Source organism: Lynx canadensis, chromosome A3, assembly GCF_007474595.2.
Source record: "Lynx canadensis isolate LIC74 chromosome A3, mLynCan4.pri.v2, whole genome shotgun sequence".
NCBI classification, from domain to species: domain Eukaryota; kingdom Metazoa; phylum Chordata; class Mammalia; order Carnivora; family Felidae; genus Lynx; species Lynx canadensis.
Window position 1 is genome coordinate 1,691,931 of NC_044305.1, and position 15,165 is coordinate 1,707,095.

At 59.2% G+C, this 15,165-nt stretch overlaps 1 protein-coding gene across 1 annotated transcript in view; it reads left to right on the top strand.

Moving 5' to 3' along the window:
* The first annotated feature begins 4,491 nt into the window (after positions 1 to 4,491).
* Positions 4,492 to 15,165, top strand: part of TAF4 (TATA-box binding protein associated factor 4) — a 65,892-nt gene continuing 55,218 nt past the window's right edge. Inside the window, 4 exon segments of the mRNA XM_030309266.1 lie at positions 4,492 to 4,846; positions 4,848 to 5,065; positions 5,067 to 5,410; positions 5,491 to 5,862. Of these exon segments, the coding sequence (XP_030165126.1) occupies positions 4,532 to 4,846; positions 4,848 to 5,065; positions 5,067 to 5,410; positions 5,491 to 5,862 (1,249 nt within the window). The 5' untranslated portion in view covers positions 4,492 to 4,531.

Here is a 15,165-nt window from a genome sequence, read left to right on the forward strand (position 1 = left end):
CCTCTCGTTTTTTGTTTGTTTTGTTTTGAGAGAGAGAGAGTGAGAGAGAGTGAAAGAGAGCGAGAGAGAGCACGTGTGCGTGCATGAGCGGAGGAGGGTCCAGGGGGAGGCGAAGAGAGAGGAAGAATCTTAAAACAGGCTCCAAACCCAGCTCGGAGCCTGACATGGGGCTTGATCTTACAACTGTGAGATCTCATAACCGTGAGATCAAGACCTGAGCTGAAATCAAGAGTTGGACGCTGAACTGACTGAGTCACCCAGGTGCCCCTCTGTCTGTCGGTCTTTTGCTTTGTTTTGTTAGTTAGTTTTACATTGAGGTGTTTGGTTGGTTGATGCTTTTGTAAATGGTCTAACTTTCAAAGTTTAAATTTTTACATTCTCACTGGCATTTAATGGTCAGTGCCTAACCTTAGCTTTACGTATCTTGTGCAAACAGTTAATGCTAATGACACAGGTTCCAGCGACAAAACCTATGGTTTGGTCCATCTCCGAGAGCACCTGCAATGAAGTTTTCAAAAGGTAACTTTTCAGGAATGGAGGCTGGGGCTTTACGAATTGAGCGTTTAAGCTGAATGAGGGGCAAGCTGTGTCTAGGAATTAACCAAAGCAATAGGCAGTTCTACCTGAAAAAACCCTCTGAGGGGCCTCATACTCAGAAAATGGAGTTCGGCAGCCTCACCTTTCCAGGGAACGGGGACTCAAGACACCAGCAGACTCCTCGGACTTGATAGGAAGGCTGTTTCTTGCTTGTACTCTGACGTGGCAAGGGAGACGGCCCAGGAAGGCTGACCTATCGGAGTTCCCACCTAAACTTCGAAATAAGCCCCTCCCTGAGCTAAACTAGTAAAATCCATCCGTGACAGCTGTAGTTAGCTATTTGTGGGAGTCAGCCAAGACACCGTCGTAAATGAGTCATTCGAGAGTTTGTAGACAGCCCGCATCCAGCAGATACAGGTCAAGCTCCGAGAGGAGGCAGGCCTGACTCTAACTTCGGAGCAGACACCTAATCAGTGTACCGAGGGCTCGGTCCACCTTGCCAGTCTAAAAGGAGCATTGCCAGTGTCTGTCAGCTCTGGGGTCCGAGTCCCAGGTTTCTGTCTCCACCCGGAGAGACCTTGGGCTACTAATGACATCCTTCCTGAGCGTCAGTCCCCTCATCTGCCACACAGGCTTGGCCTGGCATGGAGCGAGAGCTCAGTGTGTCGGTGTCGCTTACCTGTGGCCACGGAGCAGACTTCAGCACCACACTTTCTTTCCGAGGCAGAACAGGGAGGGGTGGCCTTGGCTAGTGGATTCCACTCCAGATGCACCAACTCTCAGGCTACTGTTCTGGGGCAAAGGGGCCGGTCGGGCTGATGACGGCCTTCTGATCGATCTGAAATTTCGGTCTTCTTTCCGTAAGTGAACAAACTAGTCATCTGTTATATTGGGTTGAAGTGTCCCCCCCAAATTCACATCCGCCCAGAACCTCAGCACGTGACAATCTGGAAATGGGGTCTTTGCATATGTAATTGCTTAACAGTGTTGAGATGAAACCATTCTGAATTTATGGTGGGCCCTAAATTCAGTTAGTAGTATCCTCTAAAGATGAAAGGAGGGGCACCTGGGTGGCTCAGTCAGTTGGGCGTCCAACTTTGACTCAGGTCACGAGCTCACGGTTTGTGAGTTCAAGCCCCGCGTTGGGCTCTGTGCTGACATCTTAGAGCCGGGAGTCTGCTTCGGATTCTGTCTCCCTCTCTCTCTGCCCCTCTCCTGCTCATGCTGTCTCTCTCAAAAACAAATAAAAATGTTAAAAAATTAAAAAATAAAAAAGATGAAAGAATACACAGGTGCCTGAATGGCTCAGTTGGGTGAGTGTCCAACTTTGGCTCAGGTCATAATCTCACGGTTCGTGAGTTTGAGCCCCACTTCTGGCTCTGTGCTGTCAGAACAGAGCCTGCTTAAGACCCTCTGACCCCCTCCCCCCAATCAAAAACAAATAAACATAAAAAAAAAAAAAAAAGATGAAAAGACACAGAGATGCAGAGAAGCCGTGTGACCACAGAGGCACAGATTGGTACAAGCCCAGGGGCCACCAGAGGCAGGAGGTGGGAAGGACCCTGCGCACTTTAATGTTGGACTCCTGGCTTCTGGAACTGTGAGAATGAATTTCTGTCGTTTCTGTAAGTCCCTGTTTATGATGATGCTGACAGCCCTAAGAAGCGGATGTGTCTACATCTATGGATCAGTTAGGTGTTCCTGCACTTGACCCCGGGTCAGGGATCCATTCTTGATGACCGGCACACCCTGCCAGATCCAAGGGGCTGAGGAGCACCATCTGCTGGGGTGGGGAGGTCCCCCAGGTGAATGGGACTCTGGTAGCCTAGGCCTGGGTCTTTAAAAAATGTTTTCTTATGTAGTATTGCAGGGAGACAACAGAAGCAAAGGGAACACAACCAACATCGCGTACCTTTCACACGGCCAGAGCAACGCGGACATGATTTACTCTCGAGTTTGAGTGTGTCTGAGGCTTTCTCTATTTTATTGAAGAGACACCGAAAAGGCGCACAACGTGGCCCCATGGCTCCCTCACTGCCCCTGTTCACGCTCAAGGTGGGCAGTGCTCCAGGGAGCACTGTGGCTCCCATCTTCCCTGGGGTGGGGGCAGGGGACGGGGACTCCCCTGGCAGGGAAATGGGACCACAGGGGGTGAGGTGGGGTGCAGACTTAACCGCCGCCCACACTTCCTGTAGGACAGTGCCCTGGAGCAGTCTGCGGGTGAGATCAGCGCCCCTGCAGGGAGCAGGCCAGATGCAGAGGAGAGCAGCGATGCTGGCCTGCGTCCAAGAGTGCAGGCTGACCTGACCGGAGGCTGGGGGAGGGGGGTCCCGTCAGAGAACGCAGGAAGCCACCGCTGTGTGGAGAAGCAGGGGTGCCCTGAGATGGCACCACCAACCTTCCGGGAAGACGACAGTAATGTAGCAGGGGCGACCTGAGAGTGGGGATCCCCCCTCCCCCGCAGTCACACCGGCCCTCCAGGGCGCAGCGGAACAGAACAGTGGGCTTCACTTTCTACCCCCACCCCAATCGTAATGCTTTGAGGGTGTGGACGATGGCTCACATCTGTTTCCCGGTACAGATGTCCTCACACGGGGCCTGAAATCAGCCTGCCAATGCTGTTGCTTGGCCTACTTCAAGCTTTTCTAATTATTTGTAAGCGTTTAGAGATTACGATTTTATACAGAATTCCACATTTCCGCTATTTGAAAGCCAGACCCCAGCCCGGGCCGGGCTCCAGGGGCTGGAGGAGATGGGCACGGGAGCCGCGGGTCCCAGCCCCCCGCCCCCACACCCGGCGCGTCCCGTTCCTCCTGCGCGCGGAGGTGCAGGTGCACGGGTCCCCCGCCCCCAGGCGCGCGGGGCTGGGTCACGCTGCCCGGAGACCGCGGTTGTCCTCGCCAAGCGTCCCGGAACACCGTCTGTTGGTAAAAAGCAAACAAGCAAAACCCGGCACGAAGAGCACTGTACCTGAGCTAGTCAGTTCTACAGCGGAGATGCTCGTGCACAGTGTTTAGGTCACGCACTTTGTCAAAGGGAACAGAGCAAACAGGAAGAGGCCGTCCACACAGGACCGCTCCCGACTCGGGACTGCCGGTCGCCACAAGCGCTGCCGGCTCCCCCAGTGATTTATGGATACCCGTGTGCGGGAGCCGTGCCGCCCCAGGCCGGGCGCCACTCCCTCCGGGGAAGCTCGGGCCGCGGCGGGGGGACGGGGACGGGGTCGGGGACGCGCGGGGCCCAGGACGCACCGCCTCGCCCGGCAGTCGCGCAACCGACGCCGCGAGGCCAGTCCTCGGTCAGGCCCGGCCCGCCCGCAGCCGTGGCGCCGCCGCCGCCCGCCTGTCCCGGCTCCGGCCCCGCGAAGGCAGCGGCGGACGGGCCTCGGGAGCACGGCCTCCCTCCCATCCTCCCTCCCTCCCTCGACCGCCCGGCGCTCCCGTCAGCTCCGGCCGCAGCCATTTTGGAACGAGTGCAGACAAAGAGCGAGTCACCGTCGTTGCCCCCAGCAGGCCCGGGGTGCGGACCCCGCCTGCCGCGCCTAGCCGTCCGTCTGCCCCAGTCCCTGGCCCTCCCGGCCGCCCGCACCCCCACAGCCCGCCGGCCCGATGCCGCCCGCTCGCCCACCGAGCCCAGGCCGCCCGCCCGCGCCCCGGCCTCTGCCGCTAGCAGCCATTGGCCGCGCCTTTTAAGCGCGCGCCGCGGCCAATGACGAGGCGCCGAGCGGCCGGGCGGGGGGCGCCGTGGCCAATGGCAACGCGCCGGGCGGCGGGCGGGGGCGGGCGCGCCGCCGCGCCTGCGCACCGCGCCGTCACCGCCCTCTACACCCCCCCCTACGCCGGCCGCCCCCCGCCCGCCCGGCCGCCGCCCCCGCCCCGCAGGCGCGCGCCGCCCCCCGCCCGCGCCTGCCCGCCCGCCCGCCCGCCCGCCCGCGCGGAGCCTCCTCCCCGCCCAGCGCCGGCGAGCGGCGGCGGCGGCGGGCCGAGGAGGAAAGATGGCGGCGGGCTCGGATCTGCTGGACGAGGTCTTCTTCAACAGCGAGGTGGACGAGAAAGTGGTGAGCGACCTGGTGGGCTCGCTCGAGTCGCAGCTGGCGGCCAGCGCGGCCCACCACCACCACCTCGCGCCCCGCGCGCCCGAGGCGCGGGCCGCGGCCGCCGGCGCGCTCGGGAACCATGTCGGAGCCGGAGCGGCCGTGCCGGCCGAGGGCGCGCCCGCAGCGGCGCCGGAGCCGCCCCCCGCAGGTAGAGCGCGGCGCGGCCTGAGCGCGGGCGGGCGCCGGCCGGGGCCCGCGTCCTCACCGCGCCATCCCGCTTGTCCCCGCAGGGCCCGCCGCGAAGCTGAGCGCGCTCGAGGCCGGCGCCGGCGCCGGGGCCGGGCCCGGGGCCGGGGCCTGCGCGCCGGGGGCCGCGGCCGCGCCCGCCGCCCAGCCCGCCGCCCGCAACGGCCCGCCCGGCGGCCCCGGCGCCGCGCAAACTTTGAATGTGGAGCGCCGCGCTGGGGACCTCGCTCCGCGCCGGCCGCCGCACTGCTGTCAGCCTGCTCCACAACGGTCCCGCGCCCGCGCCGCCGCCCAAGCCCGTCCGCTGGCCGCCGCCACTGTCATCCAGACGCCGCCCTTCCTAGGCGTCCCCCGCCGCGCCCGCGTCCCCGCGCCCCCCCCCCGCCCTCGCCCCCCTCGCCCGTCCGTCGCCCCCTCCGCCCGTGCCGCCCCGCCGCCTCCGCCGCCGCCGGCCGCCGCCAGCCTGGCCCGGCCGCCCGCCCCCCGCCGGAGCCCCGGCGGCGGCGCAGTAACGGGGCAGCGCCGCGCCCGCGCCCGCCCTCGCGCCCGCCCCGGCCCCCGCGCCCGCCCCGGCCCCTGCCCCTGCCCCGGCCCCCGCGCCCGCCCCGACCCCCTCGCCCGCGCCCGCCCCGCCGCCCGCCGCCAACAGTCAGCCCGGGCCCGCCGCCGCCGCCGGCCGCCGCGGCCCGGGCAGGTGGCCAAGGCCGACTCGCCCAAGACGGCGGTGCAGCCGGCGCCCGCGCCGCCGCAGGCCCTGGCGGCCAGCTGCCCGGCCGGCGCGGGGGCCGGCATGATCCTCGGGCCAACTATGCAAGGAGCGCTGCCCGCCGCCGCCGCCGCCGGACTGCCGCCGCCGCCGGCCCCCGGCACCCCCACCGGGCTGCCCAAAGGCTCGGCCAGCGCGGGGCCCCAGAGCCTGCCCAGGACGCCCTCGGCCACCACCGGCGGGATCCGGGCCACGCTGACGCCCACGGTCCTCGCCCCTCGCCTGCCGCAGCCGCCTCAGAACCCGACCAACATCCAGAACTTCCAGCTGCCCCCAGGTGAGTGGCCGCGCCGGGCGGGCCTGGCTGCCCCCGCGGGGAGTCCAGGAAGTTGTGGGGCTGGCAGGGCGCTGAGGTCACGGGTCTTGCGCGGGCCTGCAGCGAACGAGCCGGGGCGCTCCCCTGCCGGGTGCGGGAGAGCTCTCTGCCATGCGTGTGTGTGTGTGTGTGTGTGTGTGTGTGTGTCTGCGGGCACGGCCCCGGGTGCTGTGGCAACAGGGGTCCCCTTTCCTGGGGCATCGCTTGGCCTCAGCTCGCTGTTTGCATTGCAAAGTTTCTGGGCTCCCGCCGTGCAGCAGCGGCTTTTCTGCTCTCCCGGCTCCCTGTGCCCCTGTCCCGCTCCTCCCCTCCCCCCGCCGTGCAGCGCTCTGGCTGCCGGCCTCCGCTGGAACGGCTTACTGGGTTATGCAGCCTGGGTCCATGGCTTTCCTGGGTCTGCTGCCTTCCCCTTCTGGTTTTGGGGATCGGTTGTGTTGGAGCCTGTGAACGGAACTCGTCTGCTCCTCTGTTACTCTGGGCTGTGATGGAGGGCCGGGCACTCCCCCCAGCTGGTGAGGTCAGGCAGAGTAGGGACGCCCCTTCCTTGTGGCCGGGCAAGCGTGCATGGAAAGCTTCCGCTTCCCTGCTAGCGGCAGGATGGCAGAGATCCCAGGTGAGCCCTGGAGGGATCCTTGGGCACACACACCCTTCCTGGTCCACGTCCCTGCCTCCCACTGTGTCGTGCACTGCTTCGGCCACAGCGTCCAGCAGTGCCGTGCTGCGGGTTAAAGGATGCTCGGTCGCTCTGGTTAGTGCCATCCGGTGAGATCGGCGGGTCTCTCAGAGGTGCACACGGTGGTGCGTAGCGAGGGGGAGCAGTCGCGGCCACAGCCTGTGCGTTTCCCGGGTCTCTTGGGTCATCCCTGGCAGCCCGTTGGGGTTCTTCAGGTCTGACAGTGAAAGGTACCCCGCAGCGTCCCAGCTCATGCTGCTGTGTTTTGGGATTCTTGAGCAGAGAGAAACTTGAGCACTGAGAAGCCCTGTCTCCTCTCGCATCCCCTCCGCCTCGCCCGCGAGGACCGGGAGCTTCTGGAGAGCTCCTCCCTGGCTGTGTAGTAACATGTGCTGCTGTAGCGGCCAACGCGGTGGCGGGAGCGGAAACAGCACCTCCCGTGTCCCCGCGTGCTTTCTGGGAAAGAGCCGTTGGTCACCTTGACAGAATTTCAGCGTCTTAACAAGGGAGGGTTTTCTCGTCAGAGCCCGTGAGGGTGTTCTTAGGCCGGCAGGGGCGGGGGAAGTGGGCAGCCCAGACCCACGTCTCCGGGGTGGGAGTGGGGCTTGCCGTGCTCGGAGGGGACAAGGTGACGCAGAAGAAGTTGCTGGAGAGGTGTCGAGATGTCCCTTAGGACGCGTCTGGTTTGTTTTTTGAGTTTGTAGTGGGCGCTTATTTGAAGGTTCTGTTTTTGCTCGTTGTGTGTGTTTTGACTTTTCGGTGGAGAATAGGGCTGATCTTTTAGTAACCTTTGAAAAAGGGAATTCGGGGTTGTGGTGCATTATGTAAAACGTGGGAATATCTTTTCGCTATGTATAAAACTCCCTTTCTGGGGGTCTTGCACAGCTCAGCACCTGCCTTACTCCTGCCAGAGACCATTCCCGTGCCGCACTCGTGTTGTTGGGAACTGGTGTGAGCTGGTCAGTAGTTGGCGAGGCAGGCGCTTGGCCTGACCGGCAGGGCCTGTGTGACGCCTGCAGGTGAGGTGGTCTGGGGATGGCTGGGTCTCCTTGGTCTGCGCCTTGGCGCAGGCGAAACCCCTTCCTTATTTTTGTGCCGGGGGAGGAAGCCATGGTTGGGAAAGGGCGTCTCTGCCACGAGTGACCCTGGACTCACTTTCATCTTTGGTTTTAACGTCGCTGTCACAGAGGTCTTCGTGTGCAAGTAGACCAGTCCTTGAAAAAAGCTGTAAGAGTTGTCATGAGCGTTTGCGTTAAGTCCCCGGGATTTGAGAGCAGAGAGCAGCCCGTGTTGACATTGGGGTGACAGATGTCTTCTAGAATATAAAAGATGTGTGTCCGTGTTTTCTTTGACGCTCCCCACACCCCGGCCCCCACCAATTGGGAACTCTGAATAGTTACATCGCCTCCTTTTTACAACAGCGGGAGCAAAAAAAGTATCACCCCGAAACAAAGTTCTCGCTTTTAAATAGTGCAATTTTGTAAACCAAAATGACAGGTTATGAATATTCTAGTTATATAATCGATTAGGAAATACTAAACTCTCTTCCTTGATGTTCCCTCTTCATTGAAATCTCTCATCCCAAAGACGTATACAGCGGAGGTAGAAGTGACTTATACAAATAACCGTGCTCGGCTAATAGCTCATTCTTGCTACAACTCAGAAACGCAGACACTTGGGAAGGGATCTGGGGCGGGAGGCCTTTCCAGGCTGCACACAGGTGTCAAGTGAGCGTGTATGAACGAGGCTGGCCCGTCAGCACCTCTCCTTCCTGCAGGTCGAGCTCCAGATGGGGAGAGGAGGTACGGGGGTCTCACCGGGGCTCCAGGCCTTCTCATCGTGCGCTGGAACCCATGTGGATTTTGGCTTTAGCGAGTTCCATTTTGATCTTCTTTGTTAGGACAATTTTGTAAAGAAACGCTTACGTTGTTGTAGTCGATTTGCTCGTTTGAAGGTACCAGAGTGTCGGTTTTGTCCGCTATGGGGATAGCAAGAACAGATAAGAGATTTTTGCCGCAAAGGCACTTCTCCAAGAACTGCGAAAAGCGCTCGTTTCATACAGCTTGTTAGTGGTAACATCCCGGTAATATTATGATCATCATTGAGAGAAAAAAAAGTGATATGACACCAAAATTAGCATTTGCGTAAATGGTTTTGAAAGATCTTTTCAGGTAGATGCTACGTTAAAGATGCTCATTTCCAAAGGTTATCTCTTGGCGTGGCAAGTTAGTGTTTTTTGCAGCGGACGTCTGTTTGTCCTGCTTTTGCAGAGAATGCTCTCCTGTCACCTGAAGGTTTGGCCAGGGCGTAGGTTCTCATTCCGGGACGGAGCACCGTTTCCTCTCCATCGGCGTAGTTGCCTTGGCCTGGGAACATTTGCGTGCTCCTTATTGGAAGTGAATATTATCACTGTTAACATCCTTGCTCGTAAAAACATGGCTCCCACCATGATGAACGCAGTTATTTGCTGGTAGGGAAGGGAAGAACCCAGCGGTAGCCGACTGGGCTGTTGGGCCGGGTTATTTCCCGGAGGGCTGACCCTGAGCCGGGCGGTAGGGTGTGGAGCCCAGCACTGAAGTAAAAGGAACTGGACATTCTTGTGGCCGGTCTTGCCCGCAAGTGCTGTGGCCCGAGGGGTGCGTTTGCACCTTTAGATTTTGTTACTTGAGGGCACTCTTGCCTTCTCTGCCTGGAGTCCCAGTTGCCCCAGCTAGAAAGTGCCGCTGACCATTTTGCAAAGCATTGTGGAATCCTGTCGGGACGAATGGGACACACCTCCATCGTGTAACGTCTGTTATTTATGTGCTGTCCCAGTGACGTTACGGTTTTTGCGGGTCTTAAGCATTATGTTGCTGTAGATGGTGCCAGGTCTAAAGACAGCTTTATTCTCATCAAAACCATAGCAGCCTTGGATGCGTTTTCAGTCACCGGGGAACCTGGTGCGGTGGCTGACTCTGGTTGTGTGAGTGGGAAAGTTGCCGGGCTGTCACAGGCCGGTCACAGACCCGGTGGACGTGTCCTGCTGCCGTGGGGGCAGTGGGCGCGGCTGCCTGCTCGGAGTGGGCTTTGGCATGGGGTTTGCTTTAGCCCAAAGGCCTTGGGGTTTTGCTTTTGATGTACTTGTGTAATGGTGACGTTCATGAAGAGAAAGGGAAAAGAACTCCCGGAGAGCCACACGCGGCCGGCACTGGACAGCTCTGCTTGGCGGGGACAGAGGTAGCTTCTCTGAGCTTCCACACCGTGGGCTTGGAGGGGAGGCCATCCTCTGTCCGCACCTCGCCCCTGACTGTCACCACTATCTTAAGGGAGGACAAAGCCGTCTTGGCGCCTGGGGGTGGGGTGGCGTTTCAGGCGTACGTGGGGGTCTTTTGGAGCTGGCGGTTCTCACCTTTTGGCAATAACCAGGAAAGGGGTCCCTTAGACCCTCCTGGGGGATCTGTTCTCTCCTGCTGCCTACCGTGCTGGAGGGCAACGCGTGCTGTGCACATATGGCACAATTACTGGAGTTTGAAAAGTCGAGACTTCCCGAGTCCTTTGCGTTTGCCGGTCCAGGGTAGATCCGTATTTCTTAGCGCCCCACGAGGAAGTGGTTAGCAAGCGGGATCTTGCTACCTGGGTGGCCGATGAACCCAGGGGCCAAAGGGCCCGACTCCCAGGAGTTCTGTCACCTCCGGGCCATGGCGAGTGAGTGCCCTCGCTTGTGCTGTAGGAGTTGCTGACAAGTGGGCACTGGGTCCCCTCGGGCAGTGGTGTTTGATCAGAACGGGACTGACCCAGTTCAGACCCTGCCCTAGAAACGAAGCAGGTTGGTGGGGCAGAGCAGCGGGGCGCGCACGTGGCTGTTTCCTTGAAATCAAAATAAAGGTAGTTCCTGGTGTGCTTCTAACCCCGACTTCGGCTTCGGTGTGTAAATGTAAGCTTTCCTCATCTGAAATGATACATTTGAAGAAAGCTTTTCGAGAAATAGCTGGTCGTGTGTGAGTTGATCAAGACAGAATTAACTGGTTTTAAAATTTTGAAGCAGAGATTTAAAAGGACTCTGGAGCAACTTGCCTTAGGTTTGGGGAGTTTGCAAAGTTCTCAAGAGCACTTTTGCTTTTCCTCATGTTGATGATAAGCAGGAGTCTCAGGTTTTCTTGATCGTCCTGGGAAATAGTTACTGTTTAGGGTTCTCGTTTCTGAAACTTGTCTTCGACTGGAGGCTGGCAGTCTTTATTTGATCAGGTCTTTGATAGTAAGAAGACTGAAGGAGAGAGGTCCTTTCTCGCCACTGGAGCCTCTGTCCTGGGTGCCGTGCCCCAGCGTGTGAGGGACAGTTGTTTCCAGCTGGGAGTGAGATTGCCACGGCGTGGGGCACTGTAGGTTAGAAACACGCGGACTTCAGGGTGGTAGATTGCTGACCAGTGCCTCTTAACACCCCGTGTAGTAGATCAGGTGCTGTAGCCTCGTTTGGAAATTGAGAACTTTATGTTTCTATGCTAGAACTGGGAACCCTTTCAAGTACAATTTTTGTTTCTTACACATCCTTAGATGTCTGCACTAAAGGAACGAAATCTTCAAAACACAAAGAGGTATAAACATTGTCCACAATTTAGGCACCCGCCCCCACATTTGAAAAGTACATGGATACCCCCTCCTTTTTTTTTTTTTTTTTAAGAGAGAGAGAGTGCAGATGAGCGAGGGGGGGAGAGAGAGAGAGAGAGAGAGAGAGAGAAAGAGAAAGAGAAAGAAGCGGGGCTCACCTGAAGCAGGTCTTGAGCTCACCTGAAGCGGGGCTCAAACTCATGAATTGTGAGATCATGACTTGAGTCAAAGTCCGATGCTTAACCGACTGAGCCACCCAGCCGCCTGCCCCCTTCTTGTCCTTCTTTCCTCTGTGGCCACTTGCCTGGCCACATCCCCCTGCATGTGAGTGGACGGAGGCCCTCCCAGTGTGGGCGTGTGAGTGAGTGTAGATTGGGCTGGAGGCTCAGAGCCCCTCTGCAGTCCTTCTCAGCTGGGTCGTCTTTTTTTTTAGTTTTTTTTTTTTAACATTTATTTATTTTTGAGACAGAGAGAGAGCATGAGCAGGGGAGGGTCAGAGAAAGAGGGAGTCATAGAATTTGAAACAGGCTCCAGGCTCTGAGCCGCCAGCACAGAGCCCGACGCGGGGCTCGAACCCACAGACTGCGAGATCATGACTTGAGTCGAAGTCGGACGCTTAACCGACTGAGCCACCCAGGCGCCCCTCAGCTGGGTCTTTTATCCCGAAGTTGGAGTCTAATGGGACCTCTCTGCCTCTCGCATGTGGCCTGGGAAGGGAGTGATGGACGTGTGTGGTTCTTTGACCACTGGGCTCCTGAGGAGGGTGTGACCAGGTGGTATGGGACCTCCTCGCTGACATCGGGGAACTTGTATCCCGAGGGCGTATTTTGAAATGTTTTCCAGCTCTTAAGGTTGGGGAAATCCTAAAACAGGTCTTTATGACCGCGTCACATTGGACAGCAGATTTTAGCTGAGGAGCAAGCAGTGAGAAGGTTGTGTCGCTGTGCAGTGACTTGTTTTGGGCAGTCGGCGGTCAGAGTGGACACGGAGTGGACAGAGCAGGACACTAGGAGCCAGAACGGCAAGGCCCTCGTCCTCAGTGCTGCGCCCTCCGCACTCAGAGTGGCCGGCGTTGGCCTGGACACTGCAGAGGGCAGAGAGGGGCCTTGTGGGGTCAGCAGTGAGGCCCGGCGCTTTGGGGAGGGGGGAGGTGCTGGGGCGTGGTGTGGCCATACTGTGTGGACCGTCTTGTGTTGCCACCGCAGCTGGAAGGGGACGGAAGGCAGCGTTTCCACCTCAATCTTTGTGCCACGGTGTGGGGGGCAAGTGCGTCAGGGGAGCTCTCCAAGGGGCCGTCACGCCTTTCACAGAGGAGCTTTGTCCAGTGCTTTTTAATATAATCCGTGTACGGATTTGCGTAGACCGACGCCGTGGGTTAGCGAACACAGCAGGTCACGGGCCAGGCCTGGCGTGGTTTGATCTTGTCAGGGCGCCCCCGGCGCCCCCACGTCGGGGAAGGGGAGAGGCGGGTGCTGCCGGTGGGTGTTGTAGCAGAACCACAGCGTCGTAACGCTACGAGTCCTTTGAAAGGGACTCCTTTCCCACGTTTTTCCTCCTGACACAAAGTTTTATTCATTATGGGAAGTGTGGGCAGAAAAGAAAACCGTGAGGGAGAAAATAAAGTTCCTCATAATCTCGCCTTGCCCGGCTGGTCACCACCTGTATCCGCCTGCATGAAGCACGTGCAGGGGGAGACCTTCGGTCACCGAGGTCCTGCCGCGCCTCCTGCCTTGGCCTGTGTGGGGAGTGCCCCCGCCCTGGTGGCCTTTGAAGTCCCCTCCTTCGGAGCTTCCCCACAGGCCCCTGGGAGGGGCTGCTGTGGCTCACATCCCGTCCCCTGGTCGGCTGTGAATGACCCTCAGGTGAATGTCTTTGTGCACAGCTCTGCGGGCGTCTGATGGATCGAGCATTCATGAGTCTTTGATACAAATTGCCTTCTTGAGGACTCGACCATTCACGCTTTTAAAACCGTGGTTTTGAGAGCCATGGCCAAAATGATGACTTTTTAGAAATTGCTACCATTCTACAGGTTTCGTTTAGAAGGTCGTGTCTGGTTCTAGGGTGTATTTCTTTGACCAAGTGAAGGTGAGCCTTTTCCCGTGGATGTGGATGGAGACCGAGGTCCTTTGCTGTAGGATGTACGTCAGCCGGGGAGCCGATCCACGGTGCTGCGAGGACAGGGCATCACGGGGTGGCTGAGACCGAGGACTGCAGTGAAGGGGGACGGGGGCGGAGGGCCGTGGGCCTGTCTGGAACGTGAAGCGTGTGGTGCCGTTTCTGAGGAGGCATCAGGGGTAGTTGAGCGTAAGGTGTGGGCTGGGGGCAGAGGCCTCGAGGGGTCAGAATTTGGGAGTCCCGTGGCATTTGATGGAAGTTTTGGCCGTGAGGGTGAGGCCGCCTCCTGGGGGACTGTCTTGGAGCAGGCGGGCCCCCCCCTGCTGCAGGTAGGGGGGGCGGAGGAGGCCTAGGAAGGAGGGGCGACCCTGAACGCCACCTGCCTTTCACCTGCCCTTCGGGGAAGTGGACAGGGGCAGTTGTTGTTTTAGGAGCTTTTTATGAAGTAGGAGTGTTTGTCATTAAGGCAGCAAATTCCTCCCGGCTTCTTTGCCTTTTTATGTGTGGAAATGGCTGGGGAGGGACATTAGCACTTCCGATGAGGTGACGAGGTGCTGCGGTCGAGCAGCCCACGTGGTTTTGCACTTGTGTGCCCGCCCCGGGCTTCCTGCCATGTGCCGATGGACAAACTCGTGAGTCTGAGGATTCTAGAGCCGGGTGGTCCCAGTGAAGATGCTGAGACCCAAGGAGGTGAGTGGCTTTTCAGAGACTCCTCAGCCCCTTACCCGAGGGGTTGGGCCCAGAGAGAGGCCAGCCAGGTGGGAGGCCTGGGGCGATCACTCCTTCCTGCCGCATCTCTTGTCTTCGTGCCTACTTGAGGCAGCTGACACAGGGCCGGGCCTTCTCGCGAGAAGATCCACAGCCCGGCGAGTCCCGAGCACACGGCAAGAGGCTGGCTGACCCCAGGGGCCTACACGCTGGTGCTGTCTGTTCCAGAGACCCAGCTGTAGGAAGGCAGGGGTGTGTCCAGCCGCCGCCGGACTCCTGGGGTCAGCGGGGGCTTGTGCCTCGTGCTACCAGACGGCCCCCCGGCCTCCTCTCCGAGTGGCTGCGGGCATTAAGGTTGGGGCCATCCTGACGGCGGGAAGGGGTGAGTGGTCGGGAGGTCCCCTGGTCTCCAGGTGCAAGTCCCTTTCTCCTGACTGCAGAGCCGTGCCCGGGCGGCCACCCATCAGCCCTGCTCGTGGCCTCGAAGGGCAGAGCCACGCTTCGTGAGTTTGATTAGTCGGTCGATGAGCAGACATTGGGCACCAACTTCAGATCAGACTTGTGCTAGAGTAGGGCAGTCCCCGTCCTCAGGAATTACTTTCTGATGGGGCTGTTGGTGGGTCACGGAAGATGGGTTTGCAAGGGGAGGAGGTGGGGATAAATGCAGCATCGTTTCTGAAATGGAATCTCATTAGCCGCTCCTTTTCCTGCAGTAATTGCTGAAAATAAGCTTTCTGTCTGTTATAGTCCATTTTGGACACTCCAGCATTTTCTCTGCTGCTCTGGACTGATTAGATAACAAGTCAGGGTTGCTGCCACTTTGGTACGTATTTAACAGTTGAGAAACTTTGTTCAGAGCGTCTCCCAAGCTCTAGGTGACATATAGTAAAGACAGCCTCCAAGTGGGCCGTGGGAGCCCGGCGCGGAGCTCACTGGGAGTCCTGCGAGTCTGGGCCAGGGTCCCGACCGCTCTGGGCCAGGTGCCCGGTGGGCCAGCCCTGGCTTGCGTTTCATGCTGAGTGGTTTGGACACCGCTCTCTGGGGTCCCGATCCTGGAACTGATGGTGGAGCCAGCCCCTCTCCGACTCTGGGGGCTCCACGGTCCAGACACACCTCCGTAGGGGTCTCTGACCGTACTTGGCTTCGTGACCGCCGAGACGGCTGGCCATCTCCCGGCGTGGGTA